Genomic DNA, 18,242 nt, shown 5'->3' on the forward strand with positions numbered 1-18,242 from the left:
AGATTCATCATTACAGACATCAAACTAGCAGAATCCGATTTCTTCATTGTCAGATTCATCATTGTGACATCAAAGTAGCAGAATCCCATCTCTTCATTGTCAGATTCATCATTGTAGACATTAAACTAGCAGAATCCCATCTCTTCATTGTCAGATTCATCATTGTGACATCAAACTAGCAGAATCCCATCTCTTCATTGTCAGATTCATCATTGTGACATTAAACTAGCAGAATCCCATCTCTTCATCATCAGATTTATTATTATAGATATCAAACTAGCAGAATCGCATCTCTTCATTGTCAGATTCATCATTGTGACATCAAACTAGCAGAATCCCATCTCTTCATTGTCAGATTCATCATTGTGACATCAAACTAGCAGAATCCCATCTCTTCATTGTCAGATTCATCATTGTGACATCAAACTAGCAGAATCCCATCTCTTCATCATCAGATTCATCATTACAGACATCAAACTAGCAGAATCCGATTTCTTCATTGTCAGATTCATCATTGTGACATCAAAGTAGCAGAATCCCATCTCTTCATTGTCAGATTCATCATTGTAGACATCAAACTAGCAGAATCCCATCTCTTCACTGTCAGATTCATCATTGTGACATCAAACTAGCAGAATCCCATCTCCTCCTCATCAGATTTATTATTATAGACATCAAACTAGCAGAATCCCATCTCTTCATTGTCAGATTCATCATTGTGACATTAAACTAGCAGAATCCCATCTCTTCATCATCAGATTTATTATTATAGACATCAAACTAGCAGAATCCCATCTCTTCATTGTCAGATTCATCATTGTGACATCAAACTAGCAGAATCCCATCTCTTCATTGTCAGATTCATCATTGTGACATCAAACTAGCAGAATCCCATCTCTTCATTGTCAGATTCATCTTTGTGACATCAAACTAGCAGAATCCCATCTCCTCCTCATCAGATTTATTATTATAGACATCAAACTAGCAGAATCCCATCTCTTCATTGTCAGATTCATCATTGTGACATCAAACTAGCAGAATCCCATCTCCTCATCATCAGATTCATCATTGTGACATCAAACTAACAGAATCCACTATCTTCATTGTCCAGATTTATCACTGTAGACATCAAACTAGCAGAATCCCATCTTTTCATCATCAGATTTATCATTACAGACATCAAACTAGCAGAATCCCATTTCTTCATTGTCAGATTCATCATTGTGATATCAAACTAACAGAATCCCATCTCTTCATCATCAAATTCATCATTTTGACATCAAACTAGCAGAATCCACTATCTTCATTGTCCAGATTCATCACTGTAGACATCAAATTAGCAGAATCCCATCTCTTCATCATCAGATTCATCATTACAGACATCAAACTAGCAGAATCCCATCTCTTCATTGTCAGATTCATCATTGTGACATCAAACTAGCAGAATCCCATCTCTTCATTGTCAGATTCATCATTGTGACATCAAACTAGCAGAATCCCATCTCCTCATCATCAGATTCATCATTGTGACATCAAACTAACAGAATCCACTATCTTCATTGTCCAAATTCATCACTGTAGACATCAAACTAGCAGAATCCCATCTCTTCATCATCAGATTTATCATTACAGACATCAAACTAGCAGAATCCCATTTCTTCATTGTCAGATTCATCATTGTGACATCAAACTAGCAGAATCCCATCTCTTCATCATCACATTCATCATTGTGACATCAAACTAGCAGAATCCCATCTCTTCATCATCAGATTTATTATTATAGACATCAAACTAACATAATCCCATCTCTTCATTATTTAATCTATTCTAACTCAATGAACATATAAAAATCTGTTTTATTAAACTTGCAGACAATATGTTATCATTATAGACATCAGTAACCCAAAACCAATATTTTAGCATGGTTTGTCAATGAAACAAAGAACTTTTTAGATTTCAAAACTATTTTTGTTCTAATTGCAGGATCTAAACCTCGGTTGGGAAGAGTGGTAGATGCATCTCAAGGTACAGTAACAAGATAAAGTTATATGTGTATGTTTGTTACTGTAAGAAGATAAGATATATAGATCTTTTTAGTCCAAATGCAAATGATTTATTTGTGGATGATTATTCAGATTTGATGTTGGCAAAAGAAAGATTGAAGAAGACTGTGACTGTAACTAAAGAGAGGGCAGTACAGAATGCTGGTAAATCCTGTAACATATAATCCACATTTACTGAGAGAAAATCTCCTACACCCCCCCCCCTCCCAACCGGTAGAGAATGCTGGTAAATCCCGTAACATATAACCCACATTTACAGAGAGAAAATATCCTACACCCCCCCTCCCCCTCCCAACCAGTAGAGAATGCTGGTAAATCCTGTAACATATAATCCACATTTACTGAGAGAAAATCTCCTACACCCCCCCCTCCCCCTCCCAACCATTAGAGAATGCTGGTAAATCCTGTAATATATAATCCACATTTACTGAGAAAAAATCTCCTGCACCCCCCCCCCCCTCCCAACCGGTAGAGAATGCTGGTAAATCCTGTAACATATAATCCACATTTACTGAGAGAAAATCTCCTACACCCCCCCCCCCCCCTCCCAACCGGTAGAGAATGCTGGTAAATCCCGTAACATATAACCCACATTTACAGAGAGAAAATATCCTACACCCCCCCCTCCCCCTCCCAACCAGTAGAGAATGCTGGTAAATCCTGTAACATATAATCCACATTTACTTAGAGAAAATCTCCTACACCCCCCCCTCCCCCTCCCAACCAGTAGAGAATGCTGGTAAATCCTGTAACATATAATCCACATTTACTGAGAGAAAATCTCCTGCTCCCTCCCCCCTCCCAACCGATAGAGAATGCTGGTAAATCCTGTAACATATAATCCACATTTACTGAGAGAAAATCTCCTACACCCCCCCCCCCCCCCCAACCGGTAGAGAATGCTGGTAAATCCCGTAACATATAACCCACATTTACAGAGAGAAAATATCCTACAGCCCAATAATAAAAAGAGACAGAATGAAAACTGTTTCTCTACAAGTAATTGCTGATTCCTTCCACTTACATGCATGGCAAACTGATTATCAAAGTTAACATTAATTTTATGTTTTAAGAAATGCTTAGCTTTATTCATTTTTATTATATTTCATTGAGTTATGAAATACACTACGTCTCATACAATCCCGTGGGGATCCGGGCTAGAATAGATCCTCAGTACCCCTCCCCCGGGATCCGGGTTAGAATAGATCCTCAGTATCCCTTGCTTGTCGTAAGAGACGACTAAATGGGGCAGTCCTTCGAATGAGACCGCAAAAAGCGAGGCCCCATGTCACAACAGGTGTGACACCATAAAGATTCCTCCCTGCTCAAAGGCTATAAGTGCTGAGCATAGGCCTATTGTTTGCAGCCCTTCACGTTGAATGGTGACATCTCCATATGAGTAAAATATTCTCGAGCAGGACGTTAAACAATATACAACCAACATCGCATACAAATTCAGAGTTTAACATATTATCTTTTACACTAAACTTGTTTAATATGTGAATGTTATGCTCTCATTCATTTTTAGCTCACCTGAACCGAAGGTTCAAGTGAGCTATTCTGATCACATTTTGTCCGGCGTCCGTCTGTCTGTCCGTAAACTTTTCACATTTTCGACTTCTTCTCCAGAACCACTGGGCCAATTTCAACCTAACTTGGCCAAAAGCATCCTTGGGTGAAGGTCTTTCAGGTTTGTTCAAATGAAGGGCCATGTCCCTTTCAAAGGGGGAGATAATCACAAAAATGCAAAAATAGGGTGGGGTCATTTAAAAATCTTCTTCTCAAGAACCACTGGGCCAGAAGAGCTGAAATTTACCTGAAAGCTTCCTGACATATTGCAGATTCAAGTTTGTTCAAATCATGGCCCCCGGTGGTAGGATGGGGCCACAAGGTGGGATCAAAGTTTTGCACACAAATATATAGGGAAAAACTTTAAAAATCTTCTTCTCAAGAACCACTAAGCCAGAAAAGCTGAGATTTACATGAAAGCTTCCTGACATAATGCAGATTCAAGTTTGTTCAAATCATGGCCCCCGGGGGTCGGATGGGGCCACAATAGGGGATCAAAGTTTTACATACAAATATATAGGAAAAATCTTTAAAAATCTTCTTCTCAAGAACCACTGAGCCAGAAAAGCTGATTTTTACATGAAAACTTTCTGACATAGTGCAGATTCAAGTTTGTTCAAATCATGGCCCCCGGGGATAGGATGGGGCCCCAAGGGGGGATCAAAGTTTTGCACACAAATATATAGGGAAAAACTTTAAAAATCTTCTTCTCAAGAACCACTGAGCCAGAAAAGCTGATTTTTACATGAAAACTTTCTGACATAGTGCAGATTCAAGTTTGTTCAAATCATGGCCCCCGGGGATAGGATGGGGCCCCAAGGGGGGATCAAAGTTTTGCACACAAATATATAGGGAAAAACTTTAAAAATCTTCTTCTCAAGAACCACTAAGCCAGAAAAGCTGAGATTTACGTGAAAGCTTCCTGACATAATGCAGATTCAAGTTTGTTCAAATCATGGCCCCCGGGGGTCGGATGGGGCCACAATAGGGGATCAAAGTTTTACATACAAATATATAGGAAAAATCTTTAAAAATCTTCTTCTCAAGAACCACTGAGCCAGAAAAGCTGATTTTTACATGAAAACTTTCTGACATAGTGCAGATTCAAGTTTGTTCAAATCATGGCCCCCGGGGATAGGATGGGGCCCCAAGGGGGGATCAAAGTTTTGCACACAAATATATAGGGGAAAACTTTAAAAATCTTCTTCTCAAGAACCACTGAGCCAGAAAAGCTGAGATTTACATGAAAGCTTCCTGACATAATGCAGATTTAAGTTTGTTCAAATCATGGCCCCCAGGGGTTAGATGGGGCCACAATAGGGGATCAAAGTTTTACATACAAATATATAGGAAAAATCTTCTTCTCAAGAACCACTGAGCCAGAAAAGCTGATTTTTACATGAAAACTTTTTGACATAGTGCAGATTCAAGTTTGTTCAAATCATGGCCCCTGGGGGTAGGATGAGGCCACAAGGGGGATCAAAGTTTTACATACAAATATATAGTTAAAATCTTTTTCTCAATAACCACTGAGTCAGAAAAGCTGATATTTACAAGAAAACTTTCTGACATAGTGAAGATTCAAGTTTGTTCAAATCATGGCCCCCGGGGGGTAGGATGGGGCCACAAGTGGGGGGGGGGGGTGTCAAAGTTTTACATACAAATATAGGAAAAAGCTTTAAAAATCTTCTTCTCAAGAACCATTGGGCCAAAGAAGTTGACATTTACATGAAAGCTTTCTGACATAGTGTAGATTCAAGTTTGCAAAGGGTAGTTTGGGCCATAATAGGGACTAAGGTTTTACATGCAAATATATATGGAAAGTCTTCTGATATGGACCAAGGTGACCCAGGTGAGCGATGTGGCCCATGGGCCTCTTGTTAGCTCATCTGAGCTGAAAGCGCAAGTGAGCTTTTCTAATTGCCTGTTGTCCGTTGTCTGTCCGTCTGTTAACTTTTTACATTTTCGACTTCTTCTCCAGAACCACTGGACCAATTTAATCCAAACATTTCCAAAAACATCCTTGGGTGAAGGGCTTTCAAGTTTGTTCAAATGAAGGGCCATGTCCCCTTCAAAGGGGAGATAACCACAAAGAAAAAATAGGGTGGGATCATTTCAAGATAATCTTCGTAAGAACCACTGCGCCAGAAGAGCTGAGATTTACATGAAAGCTTCCTGACATAGTGCACATTCCAGTTTTTAAAACCATGGTCCCCGGGAGTAGGTGGGGTCACAACAAGGGATCAAAGTTTTACATACAAATATATAGAAAAAATCTTTAAAAATCTTCTGAAGAACCACTGAGCCAGAAAAGCTGATCTTTACATGAAAGATTCCTGACATAGTGAAGATTCAAGTTTATTAAAATCGTGGCCCCTGGGGGGTAGGATTGGGCCATTATATGGGATCAAAGTTTTACATACAAATATATAGGGAACATCTTTAAAAATCTTCTTAAGAACCACTAAGCCAGAAAAGTTGAGATTTACATGAAAGCTTCCTGACATAGTGCAGATTCAAGTTTGTTAATCATGGCCCTGGGGGTTAGGATGGGGCCAGAATAGGGGATCAAAATTTTACATACAAATATAATGGGGAAATCTTCTCAAAAACTACTGGGCCATCCTGACATAGTGCAAATTCAAGTTTGTTAAAATCAAGGTTCCTGTGGGTAAGATGAGGCAACAATAGAGAATCAAAGTTTTACTTATAAATTATTAAGAATCTTCATCTGAAAAATCACTGAGCCAGAAAAGTTTACATTTACATGAAAGCTTCCTGACATAGTGTAGATTCAAGTTTGTAAAAATCCTGACCTCTGGGAGTAGGTCGGGGCCACAATAGGGATCAAAGTTTTACATGCGAATATATAGGAAAAATATTTGAATATGAGCCAAGGTGACTCAGGTGAGCGATATGGCCCATGGGCCTCTTGTTGTAAACTTAGTTATCAATCAAGTTGGTTTTTTTAAAACTTTTAAGAAAAGAAAATTCAACAAATCTTTCTCCCTGGAATGATAAATGCAAGAAAAGTCCCATAAATATTACTGATGTATGATTGGAGATCAGAATGTGGATTTTCACAAAAGTTAAAGCATCTTCATCTATTCTGTCTCATTCTTCAAATCTGTTTTTTGATCAAAATAATTCCATTTTCATCTATTCAGCATCAAAATTCCGTAGTCAAAACCAGGTTTACTTTAGTGCACAGTCTTTATGAAAACATTTAAACTTGCTGGTCAGTCGGACCAGTGAACTGTCTGAATTTACTGACCCCCTAAATTTTCATATGTTTATCACATACACTATGGAATGCATTGTAAAATTGTACAATTAATTTACTGAAACTATGGTTATTACTCGTATTCATAACCATTTCTGTCGATTCCAGAAAAACAACATCACACACGGTATTTTCTCTCTCTCTCGATCTTCACCTGCAAACAACAAGACTACAAATTCATGTATTTTTCACAAACATGAAAACAGCCCGAGTGCACCTTAGGAAGTAGCCTTCTCTACCAACATCAAAGTAGCCTTTTCTACTAACATCAAATGTAAACGATTGATTAATTCTATAAACTATACAAATTGCGTAAAATCAGAGATAACTGCATTTGACGAAGGTAATTTTAATTGGACAATGCAATAAAGCAGCAATTACTGGTGTGCTGTGTGATACAGAACGCGGCAATTTTTGTTGTTTCAACAAGTTGTTCGTTTAATATTCACGTGATCTCTAGACAATGACAAGTATAGTTATCGTTATTTACGAAATAAACAAACCATGATGTCCAAACACTTACTCAATGTGCAATTTATTATTTATTTTTATTTTGATGGTAAATTTAAGCAAATAAGATGTTTAGAATATTTAAATCCAACATTATATTTAAAGAGACACTACAGCTCATTTTCCACATTTTAATAAAGTGTTTTTAAAACCATGTATTGATAAAATGATAAATTTCATATCGATACTGACAATTTTGAACAATTGGGATGCATCAATTTACTCTCAACTGCGCTTTGAAGATCGTTCGGAATTCAAAGGTTTCTTCATGCTGACTTGGACTTTTGAATGCTTATTTACATCACGTGGTTTTGAATGACAGCAAAGGTGTTCTGTAGGAAATTATTTAAATTCCCCTTCAAGGGGATCCACACTCACCTTTCAAGTATAAGATTATTCCCTGCTCCTTATAATAAGTAATTATAAATCATTATTTCAACAGAAACCTTCCATGTTCCCACTGACCGATGTTTTTACAACTAACACGTGTCGTGTTCAGATAAAAATAGCACTTACTTTTAAACGTGGTGTCTTCGCAGCTAGTCTCAATGGCAGATTTAGGGGGCCAGGATCCCCCTCCCTTTTTACCCCACAGATTGTGAATGGAAATCCAAATTTTGCACCAGAATGGCCGATTACTTTGGCTAATCTTTGACTTTCACACCCCTCTTCGGAAATCCTAGATCCGCCACTGAGTTACATGTGTTTCTCCGAGCTCTTTGTTTTCCAACGGTCAAACTGCATACATGCCAACTTTTAAAAATCCCCATGGGGGATTTTGCGCGCGACGACCTTTTTTCAAAGCTCAAAATTCACGACATTTTAGCATGAAAATAAATATTTGTCCTTTCAAATAAAATATCAATCAAATCATTGTTAATGTATCGTATATTAACACAACATCAAATGTGTTTGACCATTAACTATATAAAAAAAACTTTGAAAGATATACATTAATATTTTATTAAAATCATCTATTCAGCAAAAAATCTTCTCCAACAAGTCACATACATAATATCAAATAATATTTAAGGTTGCATCCTTTTACACCATACAATAAACATTGGTCGGTCTATATATCAAAATTTAAATTAAAGCACATGCATTTAGGTACGACTGCAAAGGCGATCTTGCTTGTCTGTAAACATGGGCTTGCAGAGACTGGTGGAATAATCTGCATTGCAACCAAAAAAGGAGTGATCTGCCCTGCTATGAAGTTTGCGAACAAAACCTTTGCACCCATGACATCTGAAATAATTACCAGGAAAAAAACCCACATCAAAATATTCCATTTTACTTGTAAATTAAGGCTACTTGCTAAATAAAAAATTCAGTACAGACTTGTGCGAATTATGCATCACAAAGTATATTTAATGAATACTACACTATATAGACTATATAATACATCGCTATAGACGGATAGATTTGGATAGCCTATATTATTATAGTTGGAAAAAATATATACCTTATTGCAAATTTTGGATGCTGTCAGCGAGAGGCGGAATGTCCGATTGTTTGGTGGTGACACTAGCATCGTTGTCATTCACGTTTGTGTAAAGAATAGGTCAATTTGAAATCCGTCTTCCCGATTAATTACTATCAAAACATGCTTCGCACTGTCCAATAAACACCCCGACACAGGCAGACCAACCCGACACCATGCGACACAGGTAAACAGCAATGGCTGACTATTGTCCCGATTTCTGATTGGCCAGTTCAGAAATGACGCGGGATTTCCAATTCTGGTCACGAGATTTCACGATTATCCCGCTTTCAAACTCGTTTTCAATCGTGAAATCGGAAATTTTGGTCGGAAAAAATTTCAAATCGGGATTTTAGGGTAATTTTGCTTTCCCGATCGGGAAAGCGGGACCGGAGGGTAAAATCGGGAAGATCCCGCCTAAATCGGGAAAGTTGGCATGTATGAAACTGATACCAAGGTAAATTTTATTTCACGTATGAGTTTTATCTCATTTTAATTTTACCTCTTTTCTCACAGAATCTGTCAAAATTCTAGATCTATCAACTACACTTTCTCTCTCTGGACAACATGCTGCACTGTTTACTGTCTATGCGCATGCGTCTGAAGACTGAAAGGAGGAGACTCGATATTTTGTGTATAGGCCATCAAAAAGTATTAATTTTTACGTTAAAACGATAATTTTTAACTTTAGATAAGTGTTATTTTCGCAAAGTTCATACTTTCAACAATGCAACAGAAATTGAGAAAGCGCTGGGAAAATTGTCATTTCATGATTTTTGCACAAAATGAGCTGTAGTGTCTCTTTAATATGACTTACAAAAAGTCTACAAGCCCAACGGACTTCCTGATTTTTAATTTTCACTAACCCAACCGTAGAATTCACTGGCCTTGGTCTTCGGACTACTGAGTTTTCGTGAAGACTGAGTGCATAGTCACATAATCAAACCAGGGTTACTTTAGTACATAGTCATAATAAAACCAGGGTTACTTTAGTGCATAGTCACATAATCAAACCAGGGTTACTTTAGTGCATAGTCACATAATAAAACCAGGGTTACTTTAGTGCATAGTCACATAATCAAACCAGGGTTACTTTAGTGCATAGTCATAATAAAACCAGGGTTACTTTAGTACATAGTCATATAATGAAACAGGGTTATTTTAGTACATAGCCATATAATGGGGCACAGCAGGCCTTTGATTTTGGGGCTGATTTGGTTGAAAATGACTTTGAATATTCTGTATTTAATAAACTATGGTAACTCAGTAGAAGTTATTTTTTATTTTTACTGTAGATCCAGTATTCCTTCAATATAGATCAAGTAAGTATGTAAAATATGTTGTAATGATTTGTAAAACGAGATGTAAAGTTTCCAGTATGTAAATTGTTGTAAAGATTTGTAAAACGAGATGTAAAGTTTCCTGTATGTAAATTGTTGTGAAGATTTGTAAAATGAGATGTAAAGTTTCCAGTATGTAAATTGTTGTAAAGATTTGTAAAACAAGATGTAAAGTTTCCAGTATGTAAAATGTACAGCCTCTTTGTTGTTGATCAATTCAGTTATATTATGAATGTAAAATCTCTTTGTTGTTGGATAATCCAGTTATATTATGAATGTAAAATCTCTTTGTTGTTGGATAATTCAGTTATATTATGAATGTAAAATCTCTTTGTTGTTGGATAATTCAGTTATATTATGAATGTAAAATCTCTTTGTTGTTGGTTAATTCAGTTATATTATGAATGTAAAATCTCTTTGTTGTTGGATAATTCAGTTATATTATGAATGTAAAATCGCTTTGTTGTTGGATAATTCAGTTATATTAGGAATGTAAAATCTCTTTGTTGTTGGTTAATCCAGGTATATTATGAATGTAAAATCTCTTTCAAGTTGTTGTTGATCAATTCAGTTATATTATGAATATAAAATCGCTTTGTTGTTGGTTAATCCAGTTATATTATGAATGTAAAATTGCTTTGTTGTTGGTTAATCCAGTTATATTATGAATGTAAAGCCTCTTTGAAATGAAGTGATTTACAACCAGAAAGTCCCCACATACAGAATCTGTAACCATGAAATCAGCAAAACTTGGACCTCACAAATTTTGAATAGATTTCCACTGCACTGTGCCTCTCCTGCATTACAAAATACGACCTGTTGTTTGTTTTTTTTAATACAGAGATTGCTCTATCTGATGATGATTCTGACGATGAAGAGATGGGATTCGGCTTGTTTGATGATGATTATGAGATGCCACCAAAAACATTAAGTACGTACCATTGTCTTTTTTGCTGAATGTCAGTCACATTGACCTTGCTACAAAAAACATGTGTCGGGGTGGTGTGGGCTGAGTGTGAGAGTTCTGGGGGATTCTAAAGAGCTTTTGGATTTGAAATCATGGAATGTTTCTTGGATCACTGGTGTCGGGGCGTGTGGCTTTCAACACTTTGCATGATTGTTCCTTGCAGTGAATTGGAGGAGACTTGGCTTTTTGGCTGCTAAAATTCTCTAGTGAGGATGGAAAAAGGGGATGTTCATGTCCTGTGGTGAGTTGTTCATGTCCTGTGGTGAGTTGTTCGTGTCCTGTGGTCAGTTGTTCATGTCCTGTGGTCAGTTGTTCGTGTCCTGTGGTCAGTTGTCCAGGGCACTGCTTTGTTGGAAACTGCTCCGGTTCTGTGTATAGGTGCTCTGAGAGGGCGCTGAAGTTCCTCATTGACAATGTCTTTGTGGTCTTTGGTGATCAGGTCTTCCGGAGTTCTGTTGAAATTTTCATGGGCAGAAATTGTGTTACATTATTAGCTGACCTATTGACCTGTCTGTCCCTCAAGAACACTTCAGGGGTAGAGTTTGTTGTAGGACTTCTGCATGGGAGGAGAGGGTCTCTTGCTCTGGCCATGAACTCCACAATTGGATATTCAGTGACATTTTATCTATTGGCAGTACTCATTTTCATTCATGAAAGACAAAGATAATGAACAGTGATATGTCAATTTTATATATCCCGGTGATTTTGAAATGAAAGACACTAGAGTCTTTCACATCTGGTTCTTGCTTGGATATTTTGTTGAACATGGATATTGACAGTAAACTTACAACTCGGCTTTGTGACAGGTGTGATGGCTTTGGCTTCTCCGTCGTCGTCTTCCTGTGTTTGTTTGGTGATGTTCCATTATTGCCTGCCTATGGTGTTTGTGTGGCAGTATTCCATTGGTGCCTGCCTGTGGTGTTTGTGTGGCAGTGTACCATTGTTGTCTGCCTATGGTGTTTTTGTGGCAGTGTTCCATTGGTGCCTGCCTGTGGTGTTTGTGTGGCGGTATTCCATTGGTGCCTGCCTATGGTGTTTGTGTGGTGATATTCCATTGTTGCCTGCCTATGGTGATTGTGTGGCAGTGTACCATTGTTGCCTGCCTATGGTGGTTGTGTGGCAGTGTTCCGTTGGTGCCTGCCTGTGGTGTTTGTGTGGCAGCGTTCCATTGGTGCCTGCCTATGGTGGTTGTGTCCCTCGGCTGATTAGATGTGTTAGAGCATGTTCTGTGTGTGATCAGTGTTTTAATCGAGGCAGGCTCCTAACGGTGGGTTGATGGTGTGGGAGTTTCAGCGGTCCCGTTTGGGGTCGGCATTTTCACAGGTTCTGTGTTCATTTTAGTGATCTTATTTGCCAATGCCTCTTGTCATTGGGTAAAGTGCTGTGTGATGTGTTTGTTGCTGGTTGTTGGGTTGGTCTTTGTGCACTGGTTTTGGCTGCGGGTTGCTCCGTTTACTTGATCAAGACATAGGCTACCGGTGGGTGTGACCATGCAGTCAACAGGGGATGCTTAATAATGATCTTACCTCTGACATGTCCAGGGGATACTTAATCCTGAACTTACCTCTGACATGTCCAGGAGATACTTAATCCTGAACTTACCTCTGACATGTCCAGGGGATGCTTAATCCTGATCTTACCTCTGACATGTCCAGGGGATGTTTAATCATGCTTAATGCTCAAAGGCCATAAGCACCAAACATAGGCTTAAATTTTGCATCCCTTCATGTTCAATGGTGATGTGTCCATATGAGTGAAAAATTCTCAAGAGGACGTTAAACAATATACAGTCAATCATGTATTCATTTAACACATAAGTCTTAGTATCATGATTTTAATTATAAGCATTATTTGTAGATGTATCTGATAAGGAATTGACACGCCAAGAACCTGTATACCATTATAGTATGCCTCGTAGTGTACCTTGTTCCTCAGGAATTTCAGATTTGAAGGTTTGTATACTCAGTTTAACATTAGTTTATATGATATTGCACTTGTGTATACATTCTCATTTTTTGAAAACTAAAAGAATTCATGAAATACTTGGTCATTTCCTATATTATGGCAATTCTATATTCGAAGAACAGCTCATAAAATTCATGTCAGATTAGGAGCTATGAATTTTATATAATGATTGATAAAATTCATGTCAGATTAGGAGCGATGAATTTTATATAATGATTGATAAAATTCATGTCAGATTAGGAGCGATGAATTTTATATAATGATTGATAAAATTCATGTCAGATTAGGAGCGATGAATTTTATATAATGATTGATAAAATTCATGCAAGATTAGGTGCTATGAATTTTATATAATGATTGATAAAATTCATGTCAGATTAGGAGCGATGAATTTTATATAATGATTGATAAAATTCATGCAAGATTAGGTGCTATGAATTTTATATAATGATTGATAAAATTCATGCAAGATTAGGTGTTATGAATTTTATATAATGATTGATAAAATTCATGTCAGATTAGGAGCTATGAATTTTATATAAGACTTATTCAATTGATAAAATTCATGTCAGATTAGGAGCTATGATTTTATATAGACTATTAGATTAATAAAATTCTGTGTAGGATTAGGAGCTATGAATTTTATATAAGACTATTAGATTAATAAATTCTGTGTAATATTAGGAACTGAATTTTATTTTAGCTTAAATCGTTTCCATGCCCCTTTAAATTGTAAAGATAAATTTTCCCATTGGTCTTCACTGGCGATGGTGGCATTTCCATATGAGTAAAACATTCTCGAATGGGATGTTATAAGCAATTGAAGATCAATGAATCATATTATTAACTGATTAACTACGGTACTCCCTCATTATATTGCCCCCCCCCCCCCCGCCCCCCCCCCCCCCTCCATGTTATAATGCCACCCTGTTATAATGCGACCCTGCTTATTGCCTAAGAATCCTAAAGAAGAGATTTCTCCCCCATGTTAACACCCCCATTATAATGCCATTCCTATATAATGCCATATGCCCCTAAATTGGTCCTGAACAAAAGTTGACAATATATTGAGGGAAGACTGTATAAAAGTTGACAATATATTAAGGGAAGACTGTATAAAAGTTGGCAATATATTGAGGGAAGACTGTATAAAAGTTGACAATATATTGAGGGAACACGTACTGTATAAAAGTTGACAATATATTGGGGAACACTGTATCATTTATTTGATGAATTCATTAGCAAAGCATCACTTTACAAACACTTAAATGTAAAGCACATACAGATTTAGGTTGTTAATTCATTAAATGTAAGACACATGTAGATTGTTAATTCATTAAATGTAAGGCAAGTGTAGATTGTTAATTCATTAAATGTAAGGCAAGTGTAGATTGTTAATTCATTAAATGTAAGGCAAGTGTAGATTGTTAATTCATTAAATGTAAGGCACATGTAGATTGTTAATTCATTAAATGTAAGACACATGTAGATTGTTAATTCATTAAATGTAAGACACATGTAGATTGTTAATTCATTAAATGTGAGACACAAGTAGGTTGTTAATTCATTAAATGTAAGACACATGTAGATTGTTAATTCATTAAATGTAAGACACAAGTAGATTGTTAATTCATTAACCGTAAGGCACAAGTAGATTGTTAATTCATTAAATGTTAGACACGTGTAGGTTGTTAATTCATTAAATGTAAGGCACATGTAGATTGTTAATTCATTAAATGTAAGGCAAGTGTAGATTGTTAATTCATTAAATGTAAGACACATGTAGATTGTTAATTCATTAAATGTAAGACACATGTAGATTGTTAATTCATTAAATGTAAGACACATGTAGGTTGTTAATTCATTGAATGTAAGACACATGTAGATTGTTAATTCATTGAATGTAAGACACATGTAGATTGTTATTTCATTGAATGTAAGTCACATGTAGATTGTTAATTCATTAAATGTAAGACACATGTAGATTGTTATTTCATTAAATGTAAGTCAGATGTAGATTGTTAATTCATTAAATGTAAGACACATGTAGGTTGTTAATTCATTAAATGTAAGGCACAAGTAGATTGTTAATTCATTAAATGTAAGTCAGATGTAGATTGTTAATTCATTAAATGTAAGGCAAGTGTAGATTGTTAATTCATTGAATGTAAGACACATGTAGATTGTTAATTCATTAAATGTAAGACACATGTAGGTTGTTAATTCATTAAATGTAAGTCAGATGTAGATTGTTAATTCATTAAATGTAAGACACAAGTAGATTGTTAATTCATTAAATGTAAGGCAAGTGTAGATTGTTAATTCATTAAATGTAAGACACATGTAGATTGTTAATTCATTAAATGTAAGGCAAGTGTAGATTGTTAATTCATTAAATGTAAGACACATGTAGATTGTTAATTCATTAAATGTAAGTCACATGTAGATTGTTAATTCATTAAATGTAAGACACATGTAGGTTGTTAATTCATTAAATGTAAGGCACAAGTAGATTGTTAATTCATTAAATGTAAGACACAAGTAGATTGTTAATTCATTAAATGTAAGACACATGTAGATTGTTAATTCATTAAATGTAAGGCACAAGTAGATTGTTAATTCATTAAATGTAAGGCAAGTGTAGATTGTTAATTCATTAACTGTAAGACACAAGTAGGTTGTTAATTCATTAAATGTAAGACACAAGTAGGTTGTTAATTCATTAAATGTAAGGCACGTGTAGATTGTTAATTCATTAAATGTAAGACACATGTAGATTGTTAATTCATTAAATGTAAGGCAAGTGTAGATTGTTAATTCATTAAATGTAAGACACATGTAGATTGTTAATTCATTAAATGTAAGACACATGTAGATTGTTAATTCATTAAATGTAAGGCAAGTGTAGATTGTTAATTCATTAAATGTAAGACACAAGTAGATTGTTAATTCATTGAATGTAAGACACATGTAGATTGTTAATTCATTAAATGTAAGACACAAGTAGATTGTTAATTCATTGAATGTAAGACACATGTAGATTGTTAATTCATTAAATGTAAGACACATGTAGATTGTTAATTCATTAAATGTAAGGCAAGTGTAGATTGTTAATTCATTAAATGTAAGGCAAGTGTAGATTGTTAATTCATTAAATGTAAGGCACAAGTAGATTGTTAATTCATTAAATGTAAGACACATGTAGATTGTTCATTCATTAAATGTAAGACACATGTAGGTTGTTAATTCATTAAATGTAAGGCACAAGTAAATTGTTAATTCATTAAATGTAAGACACAAGTAGATTGTTAATTCATTAAATGTAAGACACATGTAGATTGTTAATTCATTAAATGTAAGGCAAGTGTAGATTGTTAATTCATTAAATGTAAGACACAAGTAGATTGTTAATTCATTAAATGTAAGACACATGTAGATTGTTAATTCATTAAATGTAAGGCAAGTGTAGATTGTTAATTCATTAAATGTAAGGCACAAGTAGATTGTTAATTCATTAAATGTAAGGCAAGTGTAGATTGTTAATTCATTAAATGTAAGGCACAAGTAGATTGTTAATTCATTAAATGTAAGGCACAAGTAGATTGTTAATTCATTAAATGTAAGGCACAAGTAGGTTGTTAATTCATTGAATCTATGTGAAGTACCTGAATATCTGTTGTAATACTTGGATAGATGCAAGAAAGAGGCGCTCCCCCATCTTCACCTTTAATGGCAGACGGCCCAGTCTTACTAAAAAGGAAGACACATGGTGGTGTGGTTCAACAAAGCTCTATCACATCACCAGCAATGTCCAACGTTTCCAAGACACCAATTCTCAAACCAGCTAAGGTATTTGGAAAAGCAGCTGGTCAACCACCACCACCACCACCAGGGGGCAGCACGATATTTGGAAGAGCAGCTGAACCATTACCACCACTGCCACCACCACCACCAGGGGGCAGTACCATATTTGGGAAAGCAGCTGGTCAACCACCATCACAACTACCAAGTAGTGCATCAGGCATGGTTGCATCATGCATGGTTGCACCATCACTAATGCATGAGTCAATGAAGATGTCTTCCAGCCCTTTTTCTTCCTTTGATGTACATATGAGGGCTAATGGAAGAGCAGGAGTACCTTCTGAATTTATTCAAACCTCTAGGGTGTCATCTAGCTCAGGATCTCTCTTTGGAGCTCCAGTTGAGAAGTTAGAGATGCAGATTGGTGGAGGGTCCGGAGCACCCACACATATGCAACAATCAAAGTCTTCATTTGGTTTTGGTGGTGGGTTAGGAGCACTATCAGGGATGCAACAATCAAGCCCTTCATTTGGTTTTGGTGGTGGATTTGGAGCACAACCATCAGATATTCAACAATCAAGCCCTTCATTTGGTTTCGGTGGTGGATCTGGAGCACCATCAGGGATGCAACAATCAAGCCCTTCATTTGGTTTTGGTGGTTTATTTGGAGCACCACCACAGATACAACAATCAAGTCCTTCATTTGGTTTTGGTGGTGGGTCTGGAGGACCACCAGAGATTCAACAATCAAGTCCTTCATTTGGTTTTGGTGGTGGGTCTGGAGGACCACCAGAGATTCAACAATCAAGCCCTTCATTTGGTTTCGGTGAACCATTTGGAGCACCACCACTAACGTCACAGTATGTCTTTTGCTCACAAAGTCAGAATGAGGACATTTTTGATGTGATGTCTGAAGGACTTGCACCTCCTCCCCCACCTGATGTACCGGCTTTAAAATCAGTGACAAAGCCACCACCACCAACATCACAACCACCAATCATGCATAAACGTTTGTATAGGGAAGCAGGTGAGAAAGGATCACCACCCCCACCATCACCACGTGGTTCCTCATCACCAAGTGGTTCTTCTTTTTCGTACAAGTCTCGCAGTCGACGTTCTGATGATGTTGCAGAAAAAGAGGACATAATCCAGATGATGGGCGACTTCGACAAGCCAGTGTTCAGAAAAATAGGTATTGAAAAAACTTAATTCAATAACCGTATAAGTAGAAGTTTTAGCAAAATGCGATTTCAGTGATTTT

General features: G+C 36.5%; 1 protein-coding gene and 1 long non-coding RNA gene across 9 annotated transcripts in view; one reads left to right on the forward strand and one right to left on the reverse strand.

Moving 5' to 3' along the window:
* Nucleotides 1-18,242, forward strand: part of LOC125677683 (protein mono-ADP-ribosyltransferase PARP4-like) — a 162,474-nt gene that overhangs the window by 71,273 nt on the left and 72,959 nt on the right. For all 8 annotated transcript variants that reach the window (XM_056159644.1, XM_056159648.1, XM_056159645.1 and 5 more), the window contains exons 31-36: nt 1,984-2,025; nt 2,136-2,207; nt 10,204-10,230; nt 11,090-11,179; nt 13,073-13,167; nt 16,874-18,173. In XM_056159644.1, coding sequence (XP_056015619.1) covers nt 1,984-2,025; nt 2,136-2,207; nt 10,204-10,230; nt 11,090-11,179; nt 13,073-13,167; nt 16,874-18,173 — 1,626 coding nt within the window. The remainder of the gene's footprint in view (nt 1-1,983; nt 2,026-2,135; nt 2,208-10,203; nt 10,231-11,089; nt 11,180-13,072; nt 13,168-16,873; nt 18,174-18,242) is intronic.
* On the reverse strand, nt 8,371-9,359 carry LOC130053074 (uncharacterized). The gene is made up of 2 exons (XR_008801534.1): nt 8,891-9,359; nt 8,371-8,673 (listed from the first exon to the last, which is right to left on the reverse strand). It is a non-coding gene; the product is annotated as an uncharacterized LOC130053074 (long non-coding RNA).

This window comes from Ostrea edulis, chromosome 3 (assembly GCF_947568905.1).
Source record: "Ostrea edulis chromosome 3, xbOstEdul1.1, whole genome shotgun sequence".
Lineage (NCBI taxonomy): Eukaryota > Metazoa > Mollusca > Bivalvia > Ostreida > Ostreidae > Ostrea > Ostrea edulis.